Source organism: Lampris incognitus, chromosome 15, assembly GCF_029633865.1.
Source record: "Lampris incognitus isolate fLamInc1 chromosome 15, fLamInc1.hap2, whole genome shotgun sequence".
NCBI classification, from domain to species: Eukaryota; Metazoa; Chordata; class Actinopteri; order Lampriformes; family Lampridae; genus Lampris; species Lampris incognitus.
The window spans coordinates 29520635-29539954 of NC_079225.1; the positions used below are offsets into that span (position 1 = coordinate 29520635).

General features: G+C 41.9%; 2 protein-coding genes across 3 annotated transcripts in view; one reads left to right on the plus strand and one right to left on the minus strand.

The window, feature by feature from the left end:
• The window catches only part of znf410 (zinc finger protein 410), a 23840-nt gene continuing 4520 nt past the window's right edge, over positions 1 to 19320 (plus strand). The window contains exons 1-10 of the mRNA XM_056294038.1: positions 1 to 54; positions 820 to 952; positions 2338 to 2523; positions 4522 to 4743; positions 5468 to 5627; positions 6532 to 6713; positions 10702 to 10791; positions 10945 to 11064; positions 12606 to 12725; positions 13255 to 13372. Coding sequence (XP_056150013.1) covers positions 22 to 54; positions 820 to 952; positions 2338 to 2523; positions 4522 to 4743; positions 5468 to 5627; positions 6532 to 6713; positions 10702 to 10791; positions 10945 to 11064; positions 12606 to 12725; positions 13255 to 13355 — 1347 coding nt within the window. The 5' untranslated portion in view covers positions 1 to 21 and the 3' untranslated portion in view covers positions 13356 to 13372. The remainder of the gene's footprint in view (positions 55 to 819; positions 953 to 2337; positions 2524 to 4521; positions 4744 to 5467; positions 5628 to 6531; positions 6714 to 10701; positions 10792 to 10944; positions 11065 to 12605; positions 12726 to 13254; positions 13373 to 19320) is intronic.
• Positions 15349 to 19320, minus strand: part of LOC130124712 (ectonucleoside triphosphate diphosphohydrolase 5-like) — an 18076-nt gene continuing 14104 nt past the window's right edge. Inside the window, exons 7-14 of one of the 2 annotated variants that reach the window (XM_056294039.1) lie at positions 19229 to 19317; positions 19056 to 19138; positions 18454 to 18515; positions 17477 to 17578; positions 16967 to 17110; positions 16629 to 16685; positions 16303 to 16418; positions 15349 to 15455 (exon numbers count right to left, since the gene is read on the minus strand). In XM_056294039.1, the coding sequence (XP_056150014.1) occupies positions 15372 to 15455; positions 16303 to 16418; positions 16629 to 16685; positions 16967 to 17110; positions 17477 to 17578; positions 18454 to 18515; positions 19056 to 19138; positions 19229 to 19317 (737 nt within the window). In that variant the 3' untranslated portion in view covers positions 15349 to 15371. The remainder of the gene's footprint in view (positions 15456 to 16302; positions 16419 to 16628; positions 16686 to 16966; positions 17111 to 17476; positions 17579 to 18453; positions 18516 to 19055; positions 19139 to 19228; positions 19318 to 19320) is intronic. The other variant, XM_056294040.1, reaches the window with a different exon arrangement.

Here is a 19320-nt window from a genome sequence, read left to right on the forward strand (position 1 = left end):
GATTTGTAGAAAGTGTGACCCATGCTTTCTGATGAGCTTGACTCCAAACCTGAGGTAACTTGCTCACTGTTATTAGAATCCAGAATGACTCTTGCATGCTTGGTTTTCAACCTGCCTCAATGCCCGCATGTCACCTCTCTCCTTGTGTCCTTACACTGGCTATAGATCAGAGCTATAGATTCGATTTCTTCATTCAAGAAAGGCCTAAAAGCTTCCCTCTTTCTGGCCGAACTTAACCCTAAAATTCTCTCGAAGCAAGATTTCTATACTCTTCAGTGGTACTTTCCAGCTAATATGAATCGGCCAGTATTACAATAGGCGTTGGCTGTTACTATTGTGCCTTTACTTATTTAGACTCCATGATTAACTGTGTCTACTGTTGTGCCCGCGCTTAATATCTTAAACTCTTATGGTGATACTGATATGCGACAATGTAAATCTACTTATGTTCATTCTTTCATTCACTACCTCTTGAACTAAGGCTCACTTTCACTAATTGCACTGGCTCACTTTCACTAATTGCACTTGACATGACATGCAATGGTATGATTACTTTTTAGCACTCTATGATGCCAGTAGGCAACACTCGAATTTACCTGTTGATTGCTGAATCTTGTAAGTCATTTTGGATAAAGCTTCTGCCAACTGAGCAAGTAAATGTACCTTGTATACACTTTATTCTCATCTTTTAGGCAAAATAGTCTACTTTAATTTCTTTTCAGATAAAGAAATAGTCGGAGCTCTTAGCTTCACTTGCAGATGTCCCTATAACCCTTACCACTATTGCGGTCATTTTCCTTTTTCTGTATCTGTCATCAGCTGCTTGTGCAGTTTGTACAGAACGCATCCATCCCATTGGTGCAGGGTTTGGAAGACTCTGAGTCAAAGCATTCCTGTCTGCCTCTCCTGGCACCCTCTGAGAGCGCTCTATGCAGCCCATTGGAGCTGACAGGTCAGTGAGTTATCTGCTACTTTGAAATATTAAGTCTTTATTGCACTTTATCACCTCTTATTTTGCCCGTATAAGTCAATCCTTTTGTATGTATCTGAAGATTGTAGTGTTGTTATTCTATGTTAAGTACACTGAGAGAGCCACGAAACCGGAGTCAAATTCCTTTATGTGCAAACCTACATGGCCAATAAACATAATTCTGATTCTGATTCTTTTTGTCTACACTAATGCAAAATGTCATTGGTTCTTGGCAGAGCTTAATTATCAGTATCACCACAATGACTGATACATAATGCTGAAACTCACTGAAATGCAATAATATATCCCATTAATCAAACCTTCCTACTCGTAGTAACTTAGTCTATCGAAAGCGTGTGGAGTGTTAGACATCAACCCCAAAGGTTACACACAAACCCCACTATATTTAAATGTGTATAGGCCAATTTCTTAAGTTAATGGCATTTGAAAACATAATTAATTTAAAACTTTTGTACGTACTTTTATTGTTTTTTTTGTTGTTTTTTTTTAGGTTGGAATAGACACCATTGTTTGGAGTAGGGCTACTTTACTGCTTAAAGTCAGCATTATTAAAGTCACCTAAGGCATTTTTCACCTTGTTCTGCAGTAGAAAAGTGGTCACTGAATCAAGCACAATGGACTGCACTTATATAGCGCTTTTCTATTCTACCAACCACTCAAAGCGCTTTACAGTGTATGTCTCATATTCACCCATTCACATACACATTCATACACTGATGGTGGAGCTGCCATGCAAGGCACCAACAATCACTTTGTGTGTATAACTTATCATTAAACCCTTTGGATGCAGTAGCATCCACCGGGTTTTGTTGCAAACACTTGATAAAAGCTCTCTGGTAACAGATTTTCATGTTATGAACTCTGATGATGCTCAATGCCTGACTCTACGAACTGTCTGTCATCAACCCTCAGTCCAAAAGGCAAGAGTCCGGGTATATCAAAATGCGTTTTCATTAAAAAAAATAAATCACTAATGCAGATAGGTTGGTGAAAATACAACTAGTTATTATAAACTTCAAGTAACAACTGAATACACATAGATATTGAATGTTTATTTACGGTGTTATGTATTGCATACTGTCCACTTTATTCCTTTCAGTGTCCTTTCACACTATATACAGGGTCAAGCTGTCCTCACATACAGTCTCTTTTTACGTTGTGCCAGGTTAATGTATAAAGTGCTGTAGAAGAGTAATTAAAGGAAAATATCCTTTCCGTTTATTGTTTGAGCCCTATAAACTGTCCGAATTTTTTTTGGAAGTCATCTTGTGGGAGGTGTGTATTGTCTGAATGAGGGTAGTGCTCCTACTATATACTGCTCACAGGAACTCTGTTTTTCTTCTCAGATGGTGGCCTCAGCCACGGGCCTGAGAGTTCTCCCTCTCTGTCAGAGTTTGGGGGCACTTCAGAGCGAAACCCCATGGTGGTCCAGACACACTCCCACCCACAGAGCTCCCCGAGCCCGCCGCCAATCCTCCATGACCTGCAGCAGTCAGATAGCACCTCCTATGTCCTCTTGAATCTTGCCAAAGGTGAGGATACACTAAATCACACACCCCAGCTGTCTACACTTTCATCCTGTGTGCAGTGACAGCCAAGCACGTCCTAACACTGTATTCACTACAAATGAGCAGCACCAAGGATATATAGGTTTTCCAAGAAAGAGAATATGAGATTTCTCCAATTTTAAATTTTATTCAACCCTATTTTTTTCTTTGTTTTTGGCTTTATATATACATATATATATATATATATATATACACTGCTCAAAAAAATAAAGGGAACACCTAAAAACACAATATAGACCTCGATGAATGAAATATTTCAGCTGAAAATCTTTATTTATTAGACAGAGGAATGTGTTTAGAGCAAAATAACCTAAGAATGATCAATGGAAATCAAAATCATTAGCCCATTAAGGTCCGGATTCAGAATCATACTCAAAATCAAAGTGGAAAATGAGAACATAGGCTGATCCAACTTCTGTGGAAATTCTTCAAGACGATTCAAAATGAGGCTCAGGTGTGTGTGGCCTCCACGTGCCTGTATGCACTCCCTACATCGTCTGGGCATGCTCCTGATGAGACGACGGATGGTCTCCTGAGGGATCTCCTCCCAGACCTTGATCAGGGCATCGGTCAACTCCTGGACAGTCTGTGGTGCGACATCGCGTTGGCGGATGGTACGAGACATGATGTCCCAGAGGTGCTTGATTGGATTCAGGTCTGGGGAACGTGCAGGCCAGTCCATAGCATCAATGCCCTCGACATACAGGAACTGCTGACACACTCTGGCCACATGAGGACGAGCATTGTCATGCATGAGCAGGAACCCAGGGCCCACTGCACCAGCATATGGTCTGACAATGGGTCTGAGGATCTCATCCCGGTACCTAATGGCAGTCATGGTACCTCTGGCTAGCACGTAGAGGTCTGTGCGGCCCTCCAAGGATATGCCTCCCCAGACCATCACTGACCCACCGCCAAACCGGTCATGCTGGAGGATGTTGCAGGCAGCAGAACGTTCTCCACAGCGTCTCCAGACTCTCTCACGTCTGTCACATGTGTTCAGTGTGAACCTGCTCTCATCTGTGAAGAGCACAGGGCGCCAATGGCGAATCTGCCAACCAAGATGTTCTCTGGCAAAGGTCAATCGGGCTGCACGGTGTTGGGCTGTGAGCACAGGCCCCAATTGTGGACGTCGGGCCCTCATACCATCCTCATGCATTCTGTTTCTCACTGTTTGGGCAGAAACCTGCACATTAGTGGCCTGTTGAAGGTCGTTTTGTAGGGCTCCGGCAGTGCTCCTCCTGTTCCTCCTTGCACAAAGGACCAGATAGCGGTCCTGCTGCGGGGTTGTTGTCCTCCTGCGGCCCCCTCCACGTCTCCTGGTGTACTGGCCTGTCTCCTGGTACCTCCTCCATGCTCTGGACACTGTGCTGGGAGAGACATCAAATCTTCTTGCCACAGCACGCATTGATGTGCCATCCTGGATGAGCTGCACTACCTGAGCAACTTCTGTAGGTTGCAGATACCGCCTCATGCCACCTCTAGTGGTGAGGGCACTAGCAAAATGAAAAACTAACCAAAGATCGGCCAGAAAAGATGAGGACAGGCAAATGGTCTGTGGCCACCACCTGCAAATCCATTCCTTTTATAGGGGTTGTCTTGCAAATTGTCTAATTTCCACCTGGTGGAAATTAGACAATTTACCGACAGGTGAAATTGATTCACAAATCAGTGTTGCTTCCTAACTGGACAGGTTGATATCTCAAAAGTGTGATTGACTTGGAGCTACATTGCATTGCTTATGTGTTCCCTTTATTTTTTTGAGCAGTGTATATATATATATATATGCATGTTTGTGTCCACTCACAGTGATCTTGATTATTTGCAAGCATGGTTGTGAGATACTAATCAGTCTATGAATTTTCCTCCCTGTGGGGGCTTAGTAATTGGTAAGCCCTAAAGAATGTCAGTCTTATCTGTTTGCCTTGTTGACACTGACTCTGCCTTCCCCCCCTTCCTCAGGTATCACAGCCTCCTCAGAGTCCCTGATCTTCTCTGCAGATGGAGCTGGTGAGGATGATGATGAAGGGGTCTCATCAGGGGACTATGGGATAGATGGCAGTGCTCCATGGTACTTGCGGGTGCAGGAGCTGGCACATGACAGCCTGATTGCTGCCACACGGGCACAGCTGGCCAGAGATGCCAAGGCCAGCCAGGATGCCAGAGCTGGAGGTATCAACAATGGTAATGTCTTAATCGTCACAAATGTGAGAGAGATAACATCTCTTTTTTGATAAGTCTCTCTAATCTCAACTGCACTTTATTAATGTTCTCAGTGATTCAAATTTAAATATCAACTTAATTTTTGTGTTTCATCCTTTTTTTTTTAAATATGAAATAACTGTATGTATTTTGTAGCACTTGAGCACCAGAGAATTCTGGATTTCTTGTCTTTTCTTTTTTTTTTCTTTAAATGATCCACTCAGAGCAAAAGGTAGTGTCTTGTACAAAAATATCTCCATGGCATTTTATGTAGAAAGTGTTAGCTCTCTTCATTCCATGGCACATTGTGGAATAAAACTGGCCCTGAGCCAGTGTAAAAGTTAACATAAATTATTGTCCTATAGTACTTTGTACCTTTTGGAAATGCTCAAATAAAACCTATTAAAAATGTGTTAAAAAAACATTCCCATTCCACCCTTGTCCATAAGATTATACTGGATCACTTCAGCTGTGGGATATCAGTGATAGTTGCATTTCTGCTGTCATGCATAAGCAAGATTGGAGCTGATAATATGAATTCACAGCAGGTGAAAATCAGGAGTGATTACATTCAGACATTGGCATCGGGTTGTTTTCTTGGTGCTGCAGCACTTTAGCAAGTCTGTGGTGATTAGCTCTTATACAGCCTGGCTCTAGAGGTCTGCCATTTCACACTCCTCACACGCCTTCTTCCCTGGTTGCCTAGGTGATCACACACACAGTTTCACATCAGATGGGGAAAAGCGAGAGTTGCCATCCCGGAATAGCCGCGCGCTCTCCAAGCAGATCCTCCGCTGCTCTTTCGAAGGCTGTTGCCGGACCTTCACTTGGCCGGCTCATCTTAAGTACCATCTCAAAACACACAGGTGAGAGCGTTCACCAGCAGTTGCAGCATCACATGGCAGCCCACTTGCATATTGGGCAGCAGCCTAAATGTCCCACAGGATGGCTTGCTCACCATCTGCTGATCATATCCGCTGGAGCCTGTTCACATTCTGGCTAGTGTGGATAATTGTTTTGCAGTTGTCCACACAGTGGCATCACATGCTTTCAGGCTTGCACAATTACCAAAACTGTATGCAAAACATAACGTTCATCACGTATTCAGACAGAGATAGAATCCTAGGTACTTCCTGAAAATTTAAAGTCCACATTATCTTTAAGGCAAAAAGTTGTGAAGCGTCAGACATCTATTTGAATGCAAGAAAGAGTTCAAGTTTTATAAAAATTATATTTCTGTGCCACAAGATTTGTTTGGCATGCCACAAATTTGTTCGTGTTCATTTTTGGTCTAAACTTTATGTAGTATCAAGGGGGGTTAAAAACTAGTTTTGCAAAATTATTCTCATTCATTTGGGCTAAATTGTCTCAATGGCACAAGCAAGTCTTTGTTTTGGCCTCATTTTTAGAGTGGTTGCAGTAAGTCATTTTTCTTTTCTTTGACCTCTCTAGGGATGTTGTTTTATACAAGTTCCCTTAGATACAGCTCAGTGAATGTTGAATGTGGAAGTTATTTTTTACTGTACAGTATGCTAGATCTTCATTTGTAAAGTTGAGGATATGCTAGCAGTTAGTTTCTCCACTGATTTCAGGTTATCTGGTGATAGCAAAGGGTCAGAAAAAAGATAATTAAACCAAAGACACAAGTGCAAAGGTGCATTGCAAGCAGCCCTGTCAGTCAATTATACCATTTCAAGAAATCTACTTATAATTGGCCTGTCTGACCATTTGGTTGGCTGACACACAAAAAAATGATGCTATTGTTTCTAGGAATGACCGTACATTTAGGTGTGGTGCAGAGGGCTGTGGCAAGAGTTTTTACGTGCTGCAGAGACTACAGGTTCACATGAGGACTCACAATGGCGAGAAGCCTTTCATCTGCAAGGAGAAGAACTGTGGCAAGAAGTTCACCACCGCTGGAAACCTTAAGAACCACAGACGCACACACACAGGTGGGGAGCACAAGACATTCACATTTAAAGGCCCAAAGAGCGCTGGCTATCTGTATGAGAAGGCTGAAGGCACACAGAAAGCAGTAATTGATCTAGACCATTTGCTATTTAAACACATTGAAAGTAGGAGCAAGAAGTAGCACTTGCATTCAACCGTGGGTAACACTATTATATGTTTTATTTATGTTGTGCCTAATTCAAAAAAGGTTTTCTATGTTCAATAGCCTGTTTCTCATAATCGATTAATATTTAGGAGACTGGCTACACTATCTATCTATATCTGTCTATATATATATATATATATATAGGTAAAACCTTGTTAAAAGAAACACTCAATGGTAGGGAAAGTGCTCAACAAATGAGCAAAAAATCCAGTCAAGTAATTTTTTTTATGAGACAGTATAAGCCTATTTCACGCCATAAGCAATTGACAGCTGATGATTGCTTATGGCATGAAACAGGCTTGTACTGTCTCATAAAGAATTTACTAGACTCAATGGATTTATATACACTCACTGGCCACTTTATTAGGTACACCTTGCTAGTACCGGGTTGGACCCCCTTTTGCCTTCAGAACTGCCTTAATCCTTCGTGGCATAGATTCAACAAGGTACTGGAAACATTCCTCAGAGAGTTTGGTCCATATTGACATGATAGCATCACGCAGTTGCTGCAGATTTGTCGGCTGCACATCCATGATGCGAATCTCCCGGTCCACCACATCCCAAAGGTGCTCTATTGGATTGAGATCTGGTGACTGTGGAGGCCATTTGAGTACAGTGAACTCATTGTCATGTTCAAGAAACCAGTCTGAGATGATTCGAGCTTTATGACATGGCGCGTTATCCTGCTGGAAGTAGCCATCAGAAGATGGGAACACTGTGGTCATAAAGGGATGGACATGGTCAGCAACAATACTCAGGTAGGCTGTGGCGTTGACACGATGCTCAATTGGTACTAAGGGGCCCAAAGTGTGCCAAGAAAATATCCCCCACACCATTACACCACCACCACCAGCCTGAACCGTTGATACAAGGCAGGATGGATCCATGCTTTCATGTTGTTGACGCCAAATTCTGACCCTACCATCCGAATGTCGCAGCAGAAATCGAGACTCATCAGACCAGGCAACGTTTTTCCAATCTGCTATTGTCCAATTTTGGTGAGCCTGTGCGAATTGTAGCCTCAGTTTCCTGTTCTTAGCTGATAGCAGTGGCACCCGGTGTGGTCTTCTGCTGCTGTAGCCCATCTGCCTCAAGGTTCGACGTGTTGTGCGTTCAGAGATGCTCTTCTGCATACCTCGGTTGTAATGAGTGGTTATTTGAGTTACTGTTGCCTTTCTATCAGCTCGAACGCAGTCTGGCCATTCTCCTCTGACCTCTGGCATCAACAAGGCATTTTCGCCCACAGAACTGCCGCTCACTGGATATTTTCTCTTTTTCGGACCATTCTCTGTAAACCCTAGAGATGGTTGTACGTGAAAATCCCAGTAGATCAGCAGTTTCTGAAATACTCAGACCAGCCCGTCTGGCACCAACAACCATGCCACGTTCAAAGTCACTTAAATCACCTTTCTTCCCCATTCTGATGCTCGGTTTGAACTGCAGCAGATCGTCTTGACCATGTCTACATGCCTAAATGCATTGAGTTGCTGCCATGTGATTGGCTGATTAGAAATTTGCATTAACGAGCAGTTGGACAGGTGTGCCTAATAAAGTGGCCGGTGAGTGTATATAGTATACACAAACCCCAATTCCAATGAAGTTGGGACGTTGTGTAAAACAAATAAAAACAGAATACAATGATTTGCAAATCCTTTTCGACCTATATTCAATTGCATACACTACAAAGACAAGATATTTAATGTTCAAACTGATAAACTTTATTGTTGTTTTTTTTTTTTTTCAAATATTCACTCATTTTGAATTTGATGCCTGAAACACATTCCAAAGAAGCTGGGGCAGGGGCATGTTTACCACTGTGTTACACCACCTGTGTTACACCTCCTTTTAACAACACTAAATAAGCATTTGGGAACTGAGGACACTAATTGTTGAAGCTTTGTAGGTGGAATTCTTTCCCGTTCTTGCTTGATGTGCGACTTCAGTCGCTCAACAGTGCGGGGACTCCGTTGTCGTATTTTGTGCTTCATAATGCGCCACACATTTTTAATGGGAGACAGGTCTGGACTGCAGGCAGGCCAGTCCAGTACCTGCACTCTTTTACTACGAAGCCACGCTGTTCTAACATGTGCAGAATGTGGCTTGGCATTGTCTTGCTAAAATAAGCAGGGACGTCCCTGAAAAAGACGTCGCTTGGATGGCAGCATATGTTGCTCAAAAACCTGTATGTACCTTTCAGCATTAATGGTGCCTTCACAGATGTGCAAGTTACCCATGCCATGGGCACTAACACACCCCCATACCATCACAGATGCTGGCTTTTGAACTTTGCGCTGATAACAACTGGATGGTCCTTTTCTTCTTTAGCCCGGAGGACACGACGTCCATGATTTCCAAAAACAATTTGAAATGTGGACTCGTCAGACCACAGCACACTTTTCCACTTTGCGTCAGTCCATCTCAGATGAGCTCGGGCCCAGAGAAGCCGGCGGCGTTTCTGGGTGTTGTTGATATATGGCTTTCGCTTTGCATGGTAGAGTTTTAACTTGCACTTGTAGATGTAGCGATGAACTGTGTTAACTGACGCTAGTTTTCCAGAGTGTTCCTGAGCCCACGTGGTAATATCCTTTACAGAATGATGTCGGTTTTTAATGCAGTGCCGCCTGTGGGATCGAAAGTCACGGGCATTTAATGTTGGTTTTCGGCCTGCCGCTTACGTGCAGAGATTTCTCCAGGTTCTCTGAATCTTTTGATGATATTATGGACTGTAGATGATGAAATCCCTAAATTCCTTGCAATTGTACGTTGAGAAACGTTCTTAAACTGTTGGACTATTTGCTCACGCAGTTTTTCACAAAGTGGTGAACCTCGCCCCATCCTTGCTTGTGAACGACTGAGCCTTTCGGGGATGCTCCTTTTATACCCAATCATGACACTCACCTGTTTCCAATTAACCTGTTCACCTGTGGAATGTTCCAAACAGGTGTTTTTTGAGCATTCCTCAATTTTCCCAGTCTTTTGTTGCCCCTGTCCCAGCTTTTTTGGAATGTGTTGCATACATCAAATTCAAAATGAGTGAATATTTGCAAAAAACAATAAAGTTTATCAGTTTGAACATTAAATATCTTGTCTTTGTAGTGCGTTCAATTGAATATAGGTCGGAAAGGATTCACAAATCATTGCATTCTGTTTTTATTTACGTTTTACACAACGTCCCAACTTCATTGGAATTGGGGTTTGTATATTAGGTGTTTGTTAATTTTAGGTGGTTTAACCACCTTGGCAGCTGATGAGTGCGTGACGCACGAAACTGGCTTGTTCTGCTATGAATTAAAGTTTTTTCCTAGATCTGTCTTAATATTCCACTCCTCATTTATTATTATTATTATTATTATTATTATTATAGCACTCTTTCCAACTCCATTGATGGTTTCTGGGAAAAAATGCTATATATATATATATATATATACATTTAAATACTTTTTTTTTCCAGCAATGTACATCAAAACAGGTTGCTTCCTACAAGCAGTGCTACTTTTCTTAGTTTGCATTTTCTGAATCATGTTTGTAGTCATCCCTATTTGGCCCTGGAATCAGTCAATGGTAACTGCAGCTCCAGATACGTAATGAAAAACCGCCGCTTTGGATGTCTCTTGACACAACAAAAGTGAATGCGTCCAGAGCAAATGCGTAAAGGTGGCTTGATGGGCCACTGATGAGTGTTGGGTCATTGAAAACGGTCGTCATGCATGTCTGTCACATCTTGTGCACTTCTGCCAAGACGCTTGGCTTTAAAACTGTGTGAATCTTCTATGATGTGGAGTGAACTGCAATTCTGTGTGTCTGGGGTGTATGTTTGCTTCCAGGAGAGAAGCCTTTTCTGTGTGAGGCAGATGGTTGTGGGCGATCATTTGCAGAGTACTCCAGTCTACGAAAACACATGCTCGTACATTCTGGTGAGTGGGACATAATTCAAGTTGGGCAGCTGAGGAGTTTTCTGTTAATGAGGCTGCTACAGATACAGTATTTGCTTTGAACAGTCTCATACTTTTCCACAAGGAATCACAGGAAAATGTGGTGTTTTTGTGTGTGCGTTCTTTTGTTCCCAGGTGAGAAGCCTCATCAGTGTGGGATCTGTGGGAAAACTTTCTCCCAGTCTGGCAGCAGGAATGTCCACATGAGGAAGAGACACGGCGAGGAGGGACTCAGCAATGAGGGCAGAGAAACAGGTCTGTATTTCTCACACACACACACACACACACACACACACACACACACACACACACACACACACACACACACACACACACACACACACACACACAGAGTGTCTTTGGGTTTAACTACTCGCCCATTCCCTCATACACTCATCCATGTTCACTCACTATCTGTCTCTCCTCTCTCCAAGTAAGGGTAGTAATGGTAATCCTTGGATTATTTAGCTGTCTAGGATACAATTTTAAAAAGTATGTGCAGATTTTGTTCAAAGATACATGTTCAAGGTTTTCTTTCATTTTTTATTTTTTTGTGTGGAAATAATCAACCTTTTTAAAAAATAAAGCTTGGTGATCAATGTTTATCAGCTATGGCATGCTGTGTGTGGCACGCTTTTAAGGGGTTGAACGTGGTATATAATTAGATAAAAAGAAGAACTCAGCCACTCTGGCCTTTACCCTAAATGAATTTGAAGTTATGACAGAAAATTACTCCTCTGCATTTTTAAAATTGTATTGCTGTTAATTCCTCTGAAGCTGTGGGTGCTAATTTTATTTTGAGGATCTGAAATAACCTACAGCTACTATTCCTAGTGCCAGGTCCAGCACCTCCTAAACGGTTTGAATATGGCTCCTATTTATAGTTAGATTCTAATATACAGACCAATCATGTTGTCCTAAAATCATTTGGAGTGAGTTAATGAGACGAAAAAGAAGTTAATCTTCGCTGTTTGCATTTCTTTTAGTGGTAAAGTACGTTTCTTGCAGTGGGGGACCAGCACTGCTAAAGTCAATGTAGAGGTAACACCTAAAGTTGTGATTTTAATTATTTTTACTGAGTTAGCCCCCCTAACGTAGCTGGTCTTTTCTAGGATTAGACCCAACTAAAAGAAAAAAGAACAGTGCTACCACCCCAAGTTTCAGTGACAACCAACCTTTTTTCTTTCTTTTTTTTCCCACATGCTAGAAATAGTCTTTTACCAAAATGGTTTCTTTTGGGAAGGTTTGGAGGTAATCTGGAGACTGATTGGCTTTTTCACAAAAGTTGATTTTGTTTCACAAGCAGGTTGCCTGCATTTGGATCAGTATGACACAGCAGGATGAGGCAATAATTCAGTATTGTTTGTGTTTCAATGGTATTGTGTCAGGATGAAAATCGGATATTGCGTAATCGTTGACACACAATTTTGTCTAAATTATTGAGAATGAGACTGTTACCTAAAATTTCTCACAAAACGAGGTCTGAAATATTTTAAGGGGTATATTTGAAAACTAGTTTTGGTTTGATATTATAGTGACTAACATTACCAAACAGTTCAAATATTGTGATGAACCTATTCACGGTATTTTTGCATTCATAAGCAGATGTTGTGATTTTTTTGTCATCACCCACCAGGATAACACAGTGCAAGCATTGGTAATCATGTCTCACATGAGCTTACATGCCAGTGTGACGGTTGGAGGAGTACCAAGGTTCAAGAAAAACTGCTCACTGGAGCATGTTTTCTACATTGTATGACGACATAACGCAAGTGTCCTTTGTGTTTGATTGCCAGGAGAGGCTCTCACCCATAGCAGTCTGCTTGAAGCCGATGGGGAGGCTGGAGATGGTATGGTCACCATGACAACAGCAGTAGAACCCATGAATCTTCATCACGCCATGCTGAGAGCCCAAGGTAGGGGTATGCATATAGAAGATGGCGCACAGTATAATGCAATAAGTCTTTTCTTTGTTTTTTGTTGGTTGTCTACAAGCCTGAAGGTGATATTTATTCAGAACGGCAAAACTGTCCCAGCTAGTCACAACAGGAATGAGGGAAGAGGCACGACGACAGCAATAGAATGATGCTTTTCAGGGCTAATACTCATTAATTTGAAAAGCAGTTGCCTACGGTCCTCTTAAAGGGCTTGTCAGCATTTTTATTTTTCATTAAAGACCAAGGGGCAAAGCCAATTGCGTATTTGCAGTACCTCAAGGATGAGTTTCGAGACTTCCTTGCACGACGTGACAGGTGTCTAAATTGAATTTGAAAATGTCAAGGTGTTCCTTCAAGCCCATGCATAAATTCAATATATAAAAATGGAGGGCCTCATCTTAAGTTTGACCATTCTATGAAATTGTTGAGACAGTCATTTCATTGGTACACACACCTTTCATGTTACTGTTGAATCTTGTCTTTTGTTTATTCCCCCCCCCCCCCCAAGGTTCTGCAGACTCAGTGGTGGTTCTCTCTCAACCCCATGAACTGGTGACTATGACAGCTGAAGGGCATGCCTATGGAGAGGATGTGGTGGCACTTTTGTAGTCTCTTATCATGAAAATGTCAGTCTACTACTATTACCACCACACCAGTCACATGCAAATTTGTATATAATAGTTGAATCATTAACTTCCTGCCCTGTAGATATTTGTAATAAGCTGCCAGTTGTTTTTTTTTTTCCTTTGAGAAAGGCGTTAAATGCTAAAGTTTGTACAAACAATCTTTTCCTCAAGTTTTGGAAAAAAATGACTCCCAAAGAAATATTCAAACGGGTGTAAAAATTAAGTTTTATGAAAATAGTCATCGTGATCATACATTGGTACATGCATTCATTGCAACGGAGTTAAAGGTTAAAATTAATTGAGGTAAATCTCATTTATTATTCTTACTCAATGGTATATTTAAATGTCCCAGACAAATACTTCCTCTACATAACCCAAATTTGACCATGAAAGTTCTGCAAACTAGGTCACAGTATAAGCACACTGCTTCAGGAAAGTGGTTTAACCATGGATTTACACAGCACAACTGGCCTTGCAGTCACATCATTTTGCGCAGTGGTCACAACCCGACTGGCAACTGTTGAGGCAACCTGACTTGCAGGGCCTACAGCACATCAGATTAATGGAAACAAACCATCCATTTCTAACAAAGCAATGTACCTGGTAATAGCCAAAACTGTATTAACAGAATGCTTGCATTGCATGTGTTGTTGTCTGTAACTTCTTTCTGTCTAACACCGGCCCTGAGTGGCTCATCTAGTCTCTAGGCGGGTTTCCATTGCAGTTTTGCGCAAAATAGAAGCTTTTTTTTTTTTAAGTAGACAAAACGCAATTTTGTGGGCCTGTTTCCACTGAGTGATGTTATGCGATTAAAGCTGGGTTTTCTCCTCTCGCGATAGTCTCCAAGACCTGATAAATGCTGGCACAGTAATTTCTATTGCATGTACCGCAATAGCCGTGGTAGTGTTTAATTGAAGGCGACAAGGGCATGTTATGCAGGCAATGGCAGAAAGGAAAATCGCTTATACCTGGCAGTGACCACATATCAGGGATTAATGGGAAGTCATTGTCCACAATGATTTTACAGAGGTCCTGTGGATCCCGAACTTCAGAATGACCTGCTTAACATTTGATGAGTTATGCGACACAATAGGACCCCTCCTTGTGCCTGCCATATCATGCCTGAGGGAGCTGGGTCCAACTGAGAAGTGCATAGTCATCACTCTTTATAAGGTGCCATGCCATATCCGACAGCCCATTATTCCGAAACCCCAATAGTCCTAAAAATGTCCCATTGGACCAAAAGGCCATTTGTACGACAGCCTGTTATCCCGAAAACAAAAGCCCACTGCTCAAAAAGTACACACTCTTCGTTGCGAATTATTGATCTGAACTGGCCAGAGGTAAATACAAGAAAGTTCATATTTCTGGTGAAGTTGAGATGACATTCTCAAGTGCTTTTAACGTTACACCTCCTATTCATGCAAATTAGTAAAAATACATTAAGATTTTAAGGGCAAAAAATTCCAGGGGGAGTGTGTATTTTTGGAGCAGTGGGGTTTTGTTTCTGGGATAACAGGCTTGTCGGACAAATGGGCTTTCGGTCCAACAGGCAGTCCCCTTTTAGGTGTGGCTACCTTGACTTAAATGCGAAAAACGTGTTTCCGTTTCAATTTTGCGAAATACTGCTTTGTCGAATCGTCTGAGAAACCACCTCATGCGAGCGTATAAACTTTTTTGGCGATATTTGAGTTTTTTTCTAAATTCACGTGTTTCCATTGCTCGTTTTTTTAGTTCACAATAACAAATTGCGCATTAAGCAGGCTAATGGAAACCCGCCTTGTGTTGGAGGCAACAGGTTGCTAATTTAACAGCGTCAATACATTTACACTTGAGAGAAAAAAAAAAGAATCACTCATGAGGTTAGCTACATCCTTATAAAATGAAAGAGTAAATCATCTGGGGATGTCAGATAATGAATGCAGTGAACCTTTATTTTAGGTACGTTTGTTTGTTAAGCACCACCAAAATCAGCAGTATTCGCACCCTTTCCTCCTCCTCAGTGGATCTTCAGGTTGTGGAAGTGATCAAACGTGGCACCCAAAGCCCAGCTTGCCTCCACGTTGTTCACTTTCTTGGTCAGCTAGGAGTTGGAGAGATAGGGGAAAACCATCACCAAATCACTAAAATGCCTTTTTGTATTTGTTGAAATAAAAAAAAGGAACAGAATGTTATTTGTGCAAGGCTTTTCTTTCTCTGTCTCTGCAAGAAAGAAATAGGCCAAAGCATCAAAGTCAATTATTTAGTAGAAGAGACCTACAATGATGATTAAGCCTGTCATTTTTTTTAAAAATTATTATTAAGTGCATGAACCTCAAGCTTCACATTTAGCGGTTCCCTTCTCAATGCCAAGCTCTGACCCAACAAAGTATCTTTTAAGCAATCATTTCTATGGCTTGGCCTTGACCTCGGCTACATACCATTTTAATGATGAACATTAAAATGTTGGTAGATGCTGCAAGAGGGCATTCAACGATTTATCAACATTTAAGGTGTCTGAGGTATGAACCATTGAAGATGTGTAGTTTAATCTTTAATGCCCGAGCACAATTTGAAAAATGGTTTAGCTACTGAGTTTAACACAAGTGATTGTATACTAAGCAATAACCCATGACAAGCCTTGGTATAGTCAAGTAATTCCACAGCTTGGGTTTGTCATAACTTCTTTTAAAAAGATCACTTGTCTCCTTCCTCATTATCAGAACTTGTTTCAATTTATATTGTGAACCAACAAATGATGTTTTGCAATAAAGAAGTCCGGTAAACAAGTGAGCAGGCAAACAGCTCTTATATGTCATACAGCGGAGCGATAAAGAATGTTGGCTCTGCCGTATTGAACCATGATTAAATTTCAATATCACCCAATCCTAGGAGCTTTCAACCAAGCGAAGCGCTAGATTAAACCACCCTGTTTTATAATACTAGCTTACCTGCAGCACAGTGTTCTCCTCGAAGCCAAAACCATCCTTGAGTAGACAAGTAATGTAAGTCATGTCCATACATAGAAAAGGACTGATGGGACGGTACTTGGTCATCTTATTGCACACTGAGGAGACAAAAAGGGAAATCGACTTGTTAGGTTAGATAATCAGCAATCTGTATGCAACTGTGGGGGTGAGGGCAGGATTTCAGATGGGGCATATAAATGGAAGAGGACAGAGGGCCGGACAATTGAGATGCATGCCGTGTTTCAAGAACAGGGAGCTGAAGATCTGTTGTAGGTGTGATGCGCTTCAGGACTTGGTGCCCGACTCACCCTCCTTAGCTTTCTTCTTGAAATCTTTGACCTCCAGTATCCCTCCATGGGTCCCATCTGCAATGGGATGGAGGGGTGGGGGGGGGGGGGGATAGGGTAATTTGCCTCATCTAAAATGTAATACCATTTATTACAGCTGGGACTGATTGGCTGAAGATGGTGATTTCTCTAATAACTACACTCCTACAGTTGCTTAAAGCCACTGGGACAGGTACTGATGACTCATCTTCTGTCTCTTACCAGAATTAGAACAGGGAACGACGACCTGCTAACTCTGTAATTATGTAAGGTGTGAAACAGAGGGGTGTGTATGTGTGTGTGTGTGTATGCACACTAACCGATAAGGCCTGCATCCACAGCTCTATCAAAGTAATAAGAGAACGCGTAGAAAACACTGATGTCTTTTAGCTCGTATGGCTGATGGATAATCCCCTTCACAACCTTAAGTACCTCCTGATAACAAAGCTTGTATCCTGCGTAACCTGGAAAAGAAATGGACACACTGTAATATAAACACCATTTTAGAAAAATGTCACCTAAATGTTGCATAATGTATAAATCCAACCACTTCAACAAGTTGAGCCATGTTTATTGGCTTCTGGCTTTGTTTGCCTGTAAATGTGGTGTAGACTTGATATTTGCCCTTTGGTTGATGAAATTTGTTGAAGCAGTGGTTTTAAATCCATCATTTATTCCATATATCTTTTATTTCTGGGATTTAATATTAGTTTTAACATTAGGGAAACGTATTTATTGGTAACATCTGTCAAGAACGGGAAATTCCCTGCTCAGCTTCTGCATTTGCTTCCAGATGATGGTGAATAGATTTGTAGCACATCAGATCTCACCATCTGGGATGCCACTGACTTGATAGGTGAGCCCTCCAAAGCTCCACTCATCCCTGAACTTCTTTGGTAGACAGGAGCTTCTGAAGATACGCCACTCCAGCCCTGTGGAGAGACCATACGACACACATACACACCTCATCACCCTGCTCTACAGATGGTGTCTCAAGAAATTAGAAACTAATCAACACTTTTCTCTAAAGCATTTTGGTGATTTGTTGTACTTTGTAAGTCTCACAGGAATTGCCGTTTAGAAATCAAGACTGGGGTTGTCTGAGTAGCGTAGTGGTCTATTCCGTTGTCTACCAACATGGGGATCGTCGGTTCGAATCCCCGTGTTACCTGCGGCTTGGTCGGGCATCCCTACAGACATTTGTAATTTGTGATATTGGGCAATAAAAATAAAATTGACTTGACTTGACAATTGGCCGTGTCTGCGGGTGGGGAGCCGGATGTGGGTATGTGTCCTGGTCGCTGCACTAGCGCCTCTTCTGGTCGGTCGGGGCGCCTGTTCAGGGGGGAGGGGGAACTGGGGGGGAATAGCATCATCCTCCCATGTGCTACGTCCCCCTGGTGAAACTCTTCACTATCAGGTGAAAAGAAGCGGCTGGCGACTCCACATGTATTGGTGGAGGCATGTGGTAGTCTGCAGCCCTCCCCGGATTGGTAGAGGGGGTGGAGCAGCAACCGGGACGGCTTGTAAGAAGTGAGAGTGATTGGTCGGATGCAGTTGGGGAGAGAAAGGCGGGCAAATCCCCCCCCCCCGAAAAAAAAAAGAAAAAAAGAAATGACTGGAACTACACCCCCAAATTCCCCACCCCAATTTCTCCCATGAGCTGCTGCCTTTTACCCATGCTTGTAAAGAGACAATGAGGAGATTCAAGGAATCAAGGAGATACTTGGAGGGCTGAGTCACTACTAAGTCTAATCTTTACAATGAACACAGCTGTGTCCCAGCAGAGTATCTTTCATTCACGTACCTTCTGCTCCCAGTGCTCCCAGTGCTGCTAGCCGCGCTGCCATCAGTCCATTCCCCAGGTAGCTGCAGAGAACCACAGTATCATCACAGTTACAAAACCAACCAGAATGAAGACCATCCTATAGCACGTAACCTACTCTGAAAGTAGGTCAAACAGAGCTTCCACTGCATGCTATTCACATCCTAATGACTACACAAACAGATTAAATTTTCATGATGAAAAACCTTGCAGTGGAGGGTTCTCAGTTGTTTCACTGAAAATAGCTACAATAACTAGGTCAGTTCACTCCAAACTGGTTTCATTTGGAGTCCAAGTGCAATGCAACTGGTCTTCTGGAAGGCCAATTAGAATATAGGGAATGGAAGAGTTACACTCAGTATTTGAATGACAGGTTATGGTAAACATGAATTAAATTATCCATTAATTATTTAAAATTTAGTTTAATTAAAATTCCTTTATAGTATGGTTGTCTCTTACAGTTTGCCTTATATCTTGTAAAATGAGGCAATTACCATTGCATGGCCAGGGTGGAATCAGCGACTCATACAATGGCAGGCTAACCATATAAACCATATATTTGCATTAACGGTCAAATCCATTACCTGTGAGTGTATAGTTTGTAAGTTGAATTGAACATATCAATTTTGGCAATGTAGTCAAAGGCAGGAGCACTTTCAATGGTTTTCTATGGAGAGATGGATACGAAGCAGATTTATCACCATAAAAGATTGACATGTATTCTGGATAGAACTGTCCTACCATGCATATAACTAACCCTTAATTTTGGTAGAAAAGTGATCTGTGTAGATCCTCCACCCAAATCCAAGATTCCCACGGTCTTCTTGGTCCGCGCATCCAGGTGACCTA